At 42.2% G+C, this 14,277-nt stretch overlaps 1 protein-coding gene across 1 annotated transcript in view; it reads left to right on the forward strand.

Annotated features, from left to right (window-relative positions):
- The first annotated feature begins 316 nt into the window (after positions 1-316).
- The window catches only part of SMOC2 (SPARC related modular calcium binding 2), a 171,884-nt gene continuing 157,923 nt past the window's right edge, over positions 317-14,277 (forward strand). The window contains exon 1 of the mRNA XM_074948786.1: positions 317-1,160. Within this exon, the coding sequence (XP_074804887.1) occupies positions 1,080-1,160 (81 nt within the window). The 5' untranslated portion in view covers positions 317-1,079. The remainder of the gene's footprint in view (positions 1,161-14,277) is intronic.

Here is a 14,277-nt window from a genome sequence, read left to right on the forward strand (position 1 = left end):
ACGATTTCAGCAAAGTTGCACTAAAAACGATGCTTTCCAGCGTCAGGGTGCAACGTACCGAGCAACAACAAAATAGGCCGGTGGCTCTGAACTGGGCAGCAGACAATACCCAGGACACAACCCTGTGCTCACCTTACCCCGCTGCGTCGCGCTCATTGGGGAGTGTAAACCAACCCGCACACGCTCGCCTATCTGCACGTGTTGTTGCACAGTCTCCAAGAAACTGCTGCAAACCTCAGCGCTGAACGCGGACCAGAAATAATAAAAGCCACGTGTTCCTCCCCCCCCAAACATTATTTTTAAAGGCTCTGGCGGCCACGAAGATGACTGGCGTGTGCGCGCGTGTCCCCTGGAGCTAAGCTGGCTGGGTCAATCAATCAATCAATCGGTCAATCAGCGGAGGATCAGCGAGTCTGGGAGGAGAAGCTGGGGGCTGGGCGAGGGAGAAGTGAAAGGCAGAACGCAGAGGAAAGAGAAATAAAAGATTTGGGGCGGTTCACACGACAGCAGCAGCTCGCGGGCTGTGTCCTGCAGCTCCAACCCCGCCAGCTGCTGCAGCGCGAGAGGGCACGTGCGAGCGGCGCTGCCCGAGGGGAAGACACATAGGAAGGGGGCAGGCTTGTTGCCCGTTTTCTCCTTCCTTTTTCATTGTCCCGTGGCTGCGGCCGGCGACCCTCCGGTGCCGAGGGAGGGGTGACCAAGCGCAGCGGAGACGCGGGGCAGCATCCGCTCCGCTCCGCTCCAGGGAAGCCGAGAAGCGGCACACCCGGCCCCGGAGCAGCAGGCGAAGTTTCCCTGCAGCGCATTGCGCGATCTCAAGGGAGCCCGCACCCAGGCTGGGGAGGCAGCTCCCGGGCCAGAGGTGGGAAGCGCTCGAGCAGCCGGCCAGGGGAGGGAGCGCGCTGTCCCCCAGCCCCGCACTTCAGGGGGTGGGGAAAGAAGCCCCGGGCAAAGGGACCTCCCCGCAGGAGAGACTGAAAAGGAGCCAGAGAAGGGGGGGGGGGAAAGCGAGAGCCCAAGGAAATTCCCCCTCTTCCCCGCCAGCAGCGACTTTGCGGCTGTCCCGGCTCCGGATCAGGATGCGGCTCCCGTTGCTGCTGCTGCTGCTGCTCCCGGAGCTGCTCCTTCTGGTGCCGGCTCAGAAGTTCTCCGCGCTCACGGTAAGGCAGGCGCTCCCCTCTGCTTCCCTCAGGTGGGCTTACCAAACAAGACAACCCTCGGAGCTCGCTACTTGCGTCCCGCGGGAGCGAGTGTGAACAGTTTGGGGGCGCGTCGGGCGCACCCAGAAACCGACAAACCCTGGACCTGATCTGATCTCTTCCCTTCCTCGCTCAGGCTAATGCGGAGGTTGAATGAAGCGTCCAGGTCCTAGGGGGGTGACTGCCCATGTCGGTTCTAACCTGTTCTAGTTCCTGAGATCAAGCCTTCCCAGCCTGTCCTACGACAAGGGCTGATGGATTGCTGTCTATTTCTGTAACGCGGTGGAGAGAGAAAAGGAGACCCCTTTCCAGCTGACAGTCAGAGATCAGGGAAGCCGACTTTAAACAACTTAGATAAACACAGCACTGCATTTTGTTCACCTTGCCTGTAACACGAGCACTGGTTAGAGAGAGACGCAAGCTGGAGAAACTAAATAAGAAACCTGATAGTGGATGATTTCCAAGGGTAAAGTGTGCGTGTGAAAATGATTAAGTAGGGCAGTAGCAAGAGAATTCAGCACTCGAGTTTAGCCATAGATCGGGTAGGCATACAGGTGGAATGGTTGCAAGACAAATTTCTTCCCCTTTGCCTGTAATGTGCTAGGTAACTGTGTTGCTGCTGAAATGCTTTTTTGAGTCTCCCTGGGACAAGATAAAGTGATGATGGGGGAAAGAGGAAATAAAACCTCTCCGTGTTCTTGTATCTACCTTAGATATTGAAAATTCTTCAAGGCTGTCTTTATTTGTGTGTATCGTGCAACACAGAACACATAGGTAATACTCCATAAAAATGTACCATTTGCATTTTCCAAGGAAAAAGATTAGCTATTACAGTTAAATGGAAGTTTACTGTGGGTCTCCACAGAGCGTTAGTTTAATATTATTGCCTTTCTTATGCTACAGTGCAATAACGTTGCACTGAAGGTTGCATTTGGAAATGTGTGGATCATCTTTGGTTGACTATTTATTTAATTATAAAGCCCCATGAAACGTCCCTCCTTGGCTATTCTGGGGCCCATGATGCTAAACATGGGACTGTGTATAGGGATGGGTGAGCCAATTCATTAGGATTGCTAAATAAGCCGTAATCACTTCTCTAGCCAAGACCTGAGGTTTGCAGCTAATAGCTCAGTTCAGTCTTCTTGTAGAGGTTTCAGTGTTTGCAAAACTATAATTAATGCAATCTGTAGAAGTGAAAATATATTCATTAACTGTATTTATTCAAGCACTCATTTAGAAACAAAGGGCAGAATACACATTTTCAGGCTAAGTGTTTTGGTAAAGGATATTCAGTTTGGAGGTTTGCAAAGGGAGATGTGTTCTATTTTTATCTTAGACTTTCAGACAATGAGTGTTTCTGTAAGATAGTAAATGTTACATAGTGATATTTTCAGGGGCTTGGGGGTGTTGCTTATACCTGAAATTCTTCATAAGAGAATTGTCTCCCTGTCTAATTTATTGAAAATTATTTGTAGATTAGAAGCTGCTAACTGAAACCACAAAGCTCACTCCAGAATTTTATAGTGTGACACTTTTGTAAGCATAGAACACATGAAATCAAGTGGATATTATCCTTTTTACTCTTGGAGTACTATAACACCACTTGGAAAGACTGGTTTTTAAACTGCTCTCTCATGGTGAGAGGATTTTTGGAAAAAAAAGTAGGACAAAGTGATTTTTGGCACTGAATTCCAAGTTTGATTTCAAAAGCACGTTAGAAGTTGAGTTAGTTGGTTACATGAACAAGGTTTACAGAAACCAATACTTTGTTTTCTTTCCTTGGCCCATTAAACATTTTAAATGATTGTGAATTAGGCTACCAATCTTAGTTGTTCCATGTAACAGAAACTTCTGTTATATAACACCTTGCAGCCCAAAGGATCCTGAAGCATTTTATCACTACATATATATACACACTGCCACTGAAATGCAGCCATCTCTGGGGAGATGGATGGTAGCTCTACTGAAGTGGAGGAAGTGAAAGTTTGGCCAAGGAGACTGGGCCAAACCGCTGTCTTATAAAAATGTAATATGTCCATACAAGGCAAATATAACTTTGGTTTCACCTGAAAGACCTCCCTCCCCCAAATAAACTGTATGGCACTCAATTTATATACCTTGGAAGGATGAAGAGCTAAGTCAATTCTGATGGCATTTGAACCTGGGCTTCCAGAGGGGAATTGAAGTTTGTAACTTGATGCTTAGGTTTGATCTACACTGGGGCTTCCTCACTGGTGGCAACCAGCTCTGGTATAGCTGCAATAGTGCTAACTTCTGTAGGCAGTGAGCCTAAGCCAGTTCTTCACAGCACTCCCCGTGGATGTGCTCTCAGAGAGCTGGCCAGCAAACATGTCACTGTTTACATTAGAAACCCTTAATCCATAAAGTAGGTAATAAACACCTGGATGCACATAGTCTGCAAACAGAAAATGTTAATCTTGTAAAAATTTCCCATAAAAATAAACCTTGGCTCTTGAGTTTTGGTACCATGTGGGGTGGGGGGGTGTTATTCCTACAAAATATTTGGAGACATTCCCTATTAAAATGGAAAGTGAAGTATCACAGCACCAGGTAGCTCAATACTAAATCATCCTGTATTCTTCCTTACAGTCATTTGGCGTGTAGTTCACAGAGTGTATCAATCTGAAAGTTATTTTTCTCCAGTTATGTGTTCTTCATTCCTTATTTCCTAATACATTAGGGACATTGACTTCCCTGAGGTACTAACACAAAGGGATGCATTTTCATCTCTAACACTTCTCAGAAATGTTAATAGGTGTTGTGTGTGTGAACCGAACCTGGGGTATTTGGGTCAAGACGTGTGTGGACGGGAGTGAAGGGAAGTGTGTGTGTATGCGTGTTTTTTTTACCTGCTGCATCATTCTACAATGCTAGGTTATCTTCCCCTGCATATAGAACACCCATCTCTGTTCCCTGTGGGAAATGAGAGTTGCCCGCCAACAACACAGCTTGGAGAGTAACTAACAGAGGCCAACATTTTCAAAAGTGACCACAGATTGTAGGTATGTAACCTGACACACCAGGGACCTGAGTTTCTCAAGAGCTGAGTACCAACAATTCAGAATGAACTCAGTAGGAACTGAGTGCGCTCAGCACTTTTGATAATCAAACCTCAGGTGTTTTAGGCAAAAAATCAGAGCATGCAGAATCAGTGGCAAGTTTTAAAAATGTGGCTCCATGGATTGGAAAACTCTCTTTCTTTCATTCAGATTATGAGCAGCTCTAAGGCTCTAGATTTAGAAGAGAACTTGACAATGTTGAGGGTCAATTTTTATGTTTGGATCTGGCAAAATAGGAGTTCTGGGTTTTTTGTTTTAACTTATTTCCCTAGTAGCCCTAGAAGCAGAGCAAAAATTGCTTTCAAACAAGAGTCTATTGTCTGCTTCCATTTAATTAGGAATACATTCTTCAATTAAAATTCCCTTGGGGGAAATTAAAAGCCCAGGGCTTAAATTAAATGGAAAAAATGATTTTGCAAAACTTGAAGTTTCACAAAACCCCAAAGGGAAAAGTTCTAAAGGTTTCACACAACTCATAACTCCAGTGGGTTCGCCAGTCACTGGTAACCAACCTAATTTGTGGCTCCAGTGCTGAGCCACAACTGGCCTCTAGTCATTGTATAACTATGTGGCTTCCTACTGCCTTGACACTAGCAGCCAAACTGATTTCTAATGTGCACAGGAGTCAAAGACTCCACCACTGCATCCAAAATTATAATCTGGTCCTTAAAATTATTTCAATCTTGCAGAGCTCTTGGCCTGTTCTCATTCTAAGACTGCCTTTGCCAAGGTTGCTCCTCAACTCTTGTCTCCTGTGAAGCATCATGTTGCAATGCTAGCGAGTATGAATAAAGGGGGGGGGGAAATATTTATCATATTAAAACACTGTCAACTACTAGCTGAGCCACTGGGCTGGGGGGAGATTTTTATGAACAAAAATGGGCAGCAGAACACTTTGGGAAGCTGGGGTGGGAGCTATTTCACAAGTACACTATTTTAGGGGACATCTAAGTAAGAAACTGTTGAATGAGGAGGGGCTGTAGCCAATTTAGCTCCCTCTGTCAAACACCACTATACAAAGTCTTTACCATCTAAAAAGAACTAAATAACTTTGTTCTGGAAACAATTCTGTGGAATGACAGATGGGCTTCTGCAACTCTTACAGTACATCACTAGAATATTTTCATGATGTATTACTTTTGTTATGGCACATAATATTTGTTTAGCATCACAAATCTCATATCTATATCTATACCTATATCTATCTTCTTACTGAAATATATTGGTAGATGAGAGAACAGAACTTGATTGGCATGATTCCAATAAGGGAAGTCACATATTATGGATCTAGGTACTTGTGCACTGAAATACAAAGCTTAATGTACAGTCCATCTTTCTCTTTAAGTTTAAGTAAGACTTAGATTACTGCACTGATCCTGAACTGAAAACATGGGGCATCTTTTACACTGTTTTTAGAACTATCAGTGCAGCTTCTATCTCAGTTGGAGTTATGTGTGTGTGTATTAATAGGATGCAGGTGTTTCTTATTTGAAAACATTTGCATTGCTCGTAATGTACCACGAATATTTAATTTTATGCCCAAAAGACATGCAGAATCATGTTTGTCTTTCAGTCGAATATCAATCTTGGATCCTAGCAGAAAAGAAAATTCTTTTTTGCATCTGGAAAAATCTCTTACTGAAACGTACAGCTCAGCCTGTCAAACGTTCCTTTCATCAGATGCTGAATATTTCAAGGAACAATTGTTTTCTTTTTCTCCATTGGCACATGCTTTGTGAGTATTCAGTAGTATTTAATGCCCTGGATAGGTTCCACAACACTCACCAGTATAAGATGGACCACTAAGGTAGTTGAGTGGAGGGAAGCTAAACACAGTCAAAGCTTTCCAAGTTAGGGACCCAGTTGAATGGCGCCTACAAAACCCAAATATTTGGAAAAGTTACTTCAATTGTGACTCAAAACCAAGACCATAAATAAAACTGTAAGTGGCTCCAGATCCTAACAGCATTGTTAGAGAAAATGGGCATTGATGCAACAAAGGGTACATCAGTTCCGAAAATAAAACATTCTCAGCAATGCTTCCCTATAATAAACTTTCAAGACACTTCTCATTGTAAAAAAAAACCAAACAAACAGGGTTATTATTAAAAGGGTCAGAAGAACTTGAGGTTGTGTGTTAGAAGTCACTTTTATGCACGCAGCCAACAAACACAGTCCCATTTAATGTGAAGTGAACAATGTAGATGTCAGGTTGACAGCACACTGGGAGTGTTTTAAAACTGAAAGGGGGGGGCAGAGGGGGTGGTTTACAGGAAAAAAACATACATAGGAAGATACATTTATGAAAGGCCCTCCAGCCCATTTTGCTGCCTTCATTCATTCCTTGCCCTGAGGGGTAGTCCAAGGAGCCATAGCACTAGTGTATTCTTTTTAACAGTGGGCAAAGCTTTGGAGGTTCCGTTCATTTTGGAGGAACATCCAAAAATTTAGATACTTATCCAAAACGTATCTGAACCTCATTGGTTTGGAAATCAGTCTAGAAATCTCTTCAGGCTCTGGCTTGCTCAGGAGTTTGCTAGTGTTTCCAGTATTTTGGCCAGGCCAGAGTTACCACAAGAGCAGCTGTTTTCACGATATTTTGGTACTTCACCTTTCTGTCATGCTCAAGACCTGAAAGTGGAGAGGGGCCTGAAAATTAATAACCAACCTAGGAAGTCAAGAGAACTATTTTTGGATTGCAAATGAAGGTTTGAGTTTGGTTCAGGCGTGTCAATTTTTATCTGAAATGCTTCATATGTGCTTGACAGAGCTGTGTGGAGGATGGTAATTGTGTTTCATGAAAGAGTTAGGGATTTCAAAATCTGTTTTTATTCTGATTAGGAACAAAAACTGAAAGTTTTGAAATTCTCTGTGTAGGAAAACTGCAAACATTTGTTTCAAGTCAATCAAAACCTTTCATTTTGATTTAGACTTTTTTTGATTTTATATTATAATATATAAAATAAAAATGCTTTGAAATGACAAGTAGTTTCAAAACAAAACAAAAAAAAAGAAACTTTAACTATCATGTCAGAAGAGGATTTGCAATATTGTCAGAACTTTTTTCTTCTTTTTTTAAGGGGAGGAGGCTCAAAATGAAATTCCAGCAACATTGACCCAATTTTGCAAAAATGTTTAGATTTCAACAGAATATCCTATTCTAATGGAATATGGTTCCATCAAAGTTTCTCTGACTAGCTCTACTTTCTGACTAGTACCCACCCCTTTCATTTCACTAGCAGAACTGAAAACACCCTCCACATACGGACACTGATTATTGGCTCCAAAAAAGAAAAAGTTGAGGAAAAGCTTGCAATCTGTTATATGCTGATATTACATGACATAATAGGTACTGAAGACAAGGAAAGATGACTGAAAATGCAGCAAAAATTTAGAAATATTTGTGTAGATTACAGACCAGCAAACAACCCTAGCTGGCTACAAGATCAATAATGGCTGAAATGGGGGCAAATTCTCAGTGCAGACAAGGCCAGAGAGGCCATGTCTAGGAAGAGAGGCTAGTGGAATCTCCATGCCCATTCATTCCTCGGCCTTGCTGACAAGGTTATCCATTAACCATGTCAATTGATTGTTTTGTGTGATGTGGCCAGCTAGTCACTTGGTATTGGTCTGAGTTTCCTGACATCACAGCTCCAAATAATAAATATGCTTTGGAGAAGAATAGGTAACACAGCACCACTCGTTGGCACAGAATCACTAGGGTAAGATTCTTAGTGCCATAGGTGCAATCAGCAGCCTGAAATTTTAATCAGCATTTGGAGAATAGATTTTTTTTTTGCAAACCTTAAACTTAAGTCAATAAACTGATTTAAGACAATTATTTTTAATTTTAGTTTTAAGAGATGATGAGTTGGTATTTTATCAGCTGATGAAGATTCAAGATAGCAGACACAGCATCACAGAATCATTGCTAGGGCCACAAGGAACATAAGAACAGCCATACTGGGTCAGACCAAAGGTCCATCTAGCCCAGTAGCCAATGCCAGGTACTTCAGAGGAAATGAACAGAACAGGTAATCATCAAGTGATCCATCCCATGTTGCCATTCCCAGCATCTGGCAAACAGAGGATAGTGATACATCCCTGCCCATCCTGGCTAATAGCCATTGATGGACCTATTCTCCATTAATGTGTTTTTTTTTTTTTTTTTTTTTTTTGGACCCTGGTATAGTCTTGGCCTTCACGACATCCTCTGGCAAGAAAAACACTGACTGAAGGTTATCCATGCTCGTTCACCCTTGGAATTCCCTAATGTATTGCTCTGCCCAAAAGTTCACTCAGGAATATTTACCTAGTATCCACTGCAGTGGTGGGCAACTTGCGGCCTGTCAGGGTAATCCGCTGGCAGGCCGCGAGACAGTTTGTTTACATTGACTGTCCATAGGCATGGCCGCCCGCAGCTCCCAGCGGCCGTGGTTCACTGTTCCCAACCAATGGAAGCTGTGGGAAGCAGCGGCCAGCACATCCCTGGTGAGATGGACCAGTGAATCAAAAGCAGAGTAGCAGGCTGCAGCACAAAAGACAACTGCATCTTGGTGTGAGGCGTGTGTGTCACTTTTATCAAGGAGGGAGTAATGGGGAGGGGGTATGGGGGCTAGGCTTAGCAGAAGAATCTGGGGGTCTGTCCATATTCTGGGGGAGTTGAAGAGATGGGCAACACTTTTCTGGGTTCACAACCCATTTGACCTTAATCCACATCTGCAAAGAGAAGTGAATTTACCCAGTGCACATGTACTGAACTGTCTCAGCGATGGGAAGGTACATGTAACCAGTGTAAGCTGAGCCATATTTTCTGAATACTGGATGTACATGTTCAGTTGCCTACATACCAGAAATGCTTTGAGATTGGAATTAAAGTTCTAAAATAGGCAATTTAAAAAATTAGAATCTTTTTTAAAGTAAAACCATTGTAATATGTTTAATATAGACTGAACTATGCTTTGTTTGCTTTTCTCATTTCCTACTGCAATATGAATACATCTATTCTCCTTTTTGAGATTTGGAAGTGAATTTAGTGCTTTTGAAAGAAAAAAAAGACAGTGCTAAAGCCAGGCATGGCTAAAGAAGATACAATGGAAAGCTTTACTAGACAGCTCCAACAGTTGATTTAAATCCTCCTCAACAGCAGCCCTGCTATTCCTAGTCTCAGATGACAGTTAAAGACTGCCAAATGCACTTTGTTGTGTAATTTTTAATTTAAAAATGCACAAAAAACTAAGATCTTGAGAGCGAAAGCACAAAAATCATTTGTTCCAGGAAACCAAATAGGAATCAGACAGTGCCTCCTAAAGTGTAGGGTTCGTTCATTAGTCTAAATGGGGCCAGATTCCAAACACATTCACACCGGTGGCCACTGTAAATCCAAAGTAACTCCAGTATATCTGGTGTATGGTCTCTGCAGAGTTCTATTTAATAAAATACTGCCCTGATGGACACACGGTGTTGCCCCAATGGTGCTTCATAGTCTTGGTCCAGACAGAATGTGCCAATTACATGTGCTGAGATTATATGTGAGATTAATTATTCTGATCATTTTTTTCAAAGTCACCATTTATCAAATGTTTAGATGAACATTATCCAATCAGTTCTAATTATAGTACATAGACTATAATAAATATTATAAAAACCAGTACCCTTAGACTATGCATAGGGATTAAAAACACAGAGGACTTTTGTGATTGGAACATACATGTGTATGTGTTATGTTACTTATCTCTGCTATATTTGATAGGATTTCTTTTTGGAGGTAGATGTCAAAGACCTCAGAGACTAAGGATAAAGTCCAAGTGGAGTGTGATTTTTGCACACATCCCTACATTCTAAGACAACATTTCCCCTCTTCTTACCCACTGCCTCCCAATATAGCCAGTTGGTATCACTCATCTAGCATCCTAAAGGGCAGGCAGGTCACACACATCTTCCTTTGAAGCCAACATCTGTGGCACTTCATGAATCAGCCACTGGAGGGAACCCAAGAACAACATTGATCAGCTCAGTCATCTGTGGGGGGGCTAACAGTGTCAAAATTCCTCTCTCCACAATGCAATAGGAGTGCCAGAGACACACCTCACTGGGAACCTCAGCGCCCAGTACTTGCACCTCCACTTGCCATCAAGTGGGACTCACAAAAGACAGTATCAAAGGAATCTTAAAAACGTGGGATTTCTCTCTTTAAATAGAAGATCTTCTGTAACTTTAGTGCCACGATTCCCCCGAACATGAATCATTTACAGTAATAAGAATGCTAGTAAAAAAAAAAGAAAAGGAGTACTTGTGGCACCTTAGAGACTAACCAGTTTATTTGAGCATGAGCTTTCGTGAGCTACAGCTCACTTCATCGGATGCATAGCATATCGTGGAAACTGCATCCGATGAAGTGAGCTGTAGCTCACGAAAGCTCATGCTCAAATAAACTGGTTAGTCTCTAAGGTGCCACAAGTACTCCTTTTCTTTTTTTTTTACGAATACAGACTAACACGGCTGTTACTCTGAAACCTGAAAGAATGCTAGTGTGGCACAGGGGAATTACGGTCTAAACTGAAAGTGGTCCCTTATACTGTGCTATATTTTGAGGTGTTCAACCTACCGAAGAGGCGTTTGGCTGGCTCGTAAAATGTTTATTGCATGTATCATTTGGCGTTCGTTTTGAAGCATTTACTTACAGGACTTTTAGTGAGTGTGGCAAGAGAACGAGAACTTATTTTCCACATTGCATTTAATAGGGTTATGTTTCAAGCAGCATCCTCTCGGGAAGGCAGGTTTCAAGCATGTCAAAATTTTTGATGGATTTCAGCCTGAGTGGATTTAGTTGCAAATCTGAACTTTGCACAGGAGGGTTTAACTTTCCATCACTTTTCCAAAGAGGCGTCATAAATTACATTTCTAGAAGAAACAAAGTCTTTTGAAAGAAGAGTTCATCTGGTAAATTCTTCCTCTAAGTTCCCCTTCCCTGTCCTGGCATGCTATGCACTACACAGATAGCGACATAAGCAGATGCTGAAGGACTCTCCAAGCAATGCCTCTGTCATTACCTGATGATAGAACTTCCTAACACAATTATTGGGCTTAGTCAACATATGAGCATTGACAGTGCTATTTCTTTCGAAAGAGGAAATGCAAAACTTAATGAGCGCGATTCTCCATTGTCCTGCACCTTGTCCAGTCATTTACATCAGTACCAAATAGGTGTAAACTGCTTCCACCATTCTGATGTGGTAGCATTTTACACCCACTTGGCACTGGAGCACCTGCTCACACAAGGTGCAGGGCGACAGAGAATCAGATCAGGCCCTTCAACACTAGATGGCAGAAGCAGAATTGATATCAAGGTGAAATAGTTTGAATCATCCTGTTATGGATTGGTTTGTGTCCCCCTATGGCTCGGGACAGACCCACAGAGGCAGCACGGTGGAGTTGGAAGTAGGGCTCCCGAATTGGTACAACGAATGGAGAGATTGCTTTTGATTTGTCTGCTGATTTTTGGCAATGCACCCATTTTATTTTCAACTATAAATTAATGCAAATCCCAATCCTTATTGGTAATAGCCTCATGTCCCGGACAGTGAGGAATTTACAAGAATCCCAGTGGAGGAATGACCGGTGTTGAGGTCCCTTTTTGCAATGAGGAATGCCATTCCAGACTCCACCATGTCACCAACCTCCTGCCAATGATTGATTTCCTCCCTGCTCAAAGCAACAGATTTGTTTTTTGGCCAAGCCTGTTAGCCACTTCTCTTTAAGCCTTGAATACAGAATATGAGGTTACTTTTCCCATTTAGCAGCCATCACTGGTATTTTTATTTCCTGTGATGAAGATTTGCATATAATGTTACTGATGGTGAAATGGATTATACCATACGATAAAGAATTTATTGATGAAATACCTATAGCAGAACTAAATCTAGCCTGAGTCCCTACTAGTGGTAAATCTACTTGGACTGGAGGGTTCAACAGCTCAAACAGCCTTTAACCTCTAATCCACTGCTGGTCCGCAGCAGGCCAGTGCAGATGAGGTCTAGCCCAGGAGTAGATAGTGGGATCCATTGTTCCAGTTCCTCTTCCAGGCAGCTTCGGATATTGGGCCTTCTGCAGAGTCCTAGCCAGATTTTAAGGTTGCCATCCATAGAAGAACCTCCAGACCATGGGGAGGCAGGCAGACAGGAGTGCAAATTGCCCACAGTGGTAATTTGTCTCCAACAGGTTTGTTACAGAGTACTTGCACAGTGTCTTCTACAGCCAAAATTGTTGTCTCCTCAAGCCAGAAATTACACCTGCAGCACCAAATGCAGATGCACCTGAATAAAGACCCTCCCAAATCAGCTGGTTGATTTTTTTGAGAGATTCAGCCCTGTGCAGATGGGTTAGCAAAATGCCTGGACACCAATTAAGTCACATTTCAGGCCTAAGTGGAACATCAGTTTTGCATTAACCTTGAGCTGGCTCCTCTGCACAGGGGCAAATTTCACCCTTTTGTGTTTTTCCAACTTCTGAGAGCTTGATTTCTCAACCTAATCATTGCATGGATGTGATCTGTCCGATCTCTGAGAAGTCAGGTATTACTAAAAAGCATATCCCTTGTTCATACAAGGAGCCACAGGCTCCAAAATAACATCTGCTATCCTTTGTTTGTATGCCATCTAATAACATGTATCCAAGAATGCCATCTCCTCTCCAGGACAATGATTCCACATTTAGGTTTGAGCATACTGTGTGTATTTCACCTCTACATTCCTGTGCAAAGTTTTACTGCTCATTTTGCTTGTCAAGAATGATGGGGAAAAAACCCACAAAAGGCTCAGAGGTTCAGTTCAGCAAAATTCCAGAATTTAAGATTTTTTTTGGAAGTTTATCCAAATTATGTGAAACATTTTGGTCTAAGAATCTCATAATAGTTTTGATTTGACAGGATTTTGAAAGTATCCAGATTTTAGCCACGTTGGAAATACTGCAAGGGCTGCTGTATTTGGTAGTTGATAAATTTGCAGAGGTATCTGAAATTTAAAAAACTCCCCAATCTCACTCCTCCAAGCAAACAAAAATTCAGATCAGGTTCACTTCCCGATTAGGTTAAGGCAAACATTTAATACTTATTACATTAGCCTGCTTGTCCACCATCCTACATTTCTAATGAGTGGAATACAGTACATTGTTTTAATATCTGGGACAATACAATGTACAGTACCATGAGTCATATTGTAGGAATAGCCAAAAGTTTCTCTGTTTGCCTGCCTGCAAAATATATCATCTCTTGAAAGCTAGTTTGTCTCTCTAATACCCAGGGGGTGAGGAAACTCCAAAGTGAGGTTTGTTTTACAACTGTGGCAGGAAAGAACATTTATTTAATACAAGCAAGAAGCAATTAAAAGCTTTCATTAAAATTAGATGGGTACAAATAGGTCTAACCACAGGTGAAAACTCATTACTTTCATTAGACTGTGGTTAAATCAGTGTCATGCAGATGCTAGGTTCAGTCCCCCGAGGGGAACTTTGTATAAAACAGAGGGACATACATGGAAAAGAGCATGTTTGATGGATGGAAAACCTGAGTGAAATGTCAAGTCATCAGCGTTTAAGAGGTCATAGTTCATATTCCATAGCTAGTCTCTGGCATGCAGGATGTGTTCTCAGGAAGAACCCTGAAGCAATCAGTGTTAGGCAGAGGGAAAGCAGGTGTGCTACTCCACTCATGTTTGAGAAAGGGAGTGCTAAGCTAATATTTACTTCCCGTGTTTGGCCTTTCTTGTTCTGAATTGCTTCATGATTTTTAAAGCTATTTGCATTTTTTAAACCTTTTTTTGCCAATGATATTGCAATTTACTGTAGCTACGTATAGAAGTTTTTGCAGATGAATAATAATCTTTTTTCAGTACTTTGTAATTATAATGTGGCCTGAAGATCTCATATATAAACACATGCACACACCATCCTGTATTCTCAACTTGGATATTGTTCAAGACCTGCTGGTGTTTTGTGCCATG

The sequence above is a fragment of the Natator depressus genome, chromosome 3 (assembly GCF_965152275.1).
Source record: "Natator depressus isolate rNatDep1 chromosome 3, rNatDep2.hap1, whole genome shotgun sequence".
NCBI lineage: Eukaryota > Metazoa > Chordata > Testudines > Cheloniidae > Natator > Natator depressus.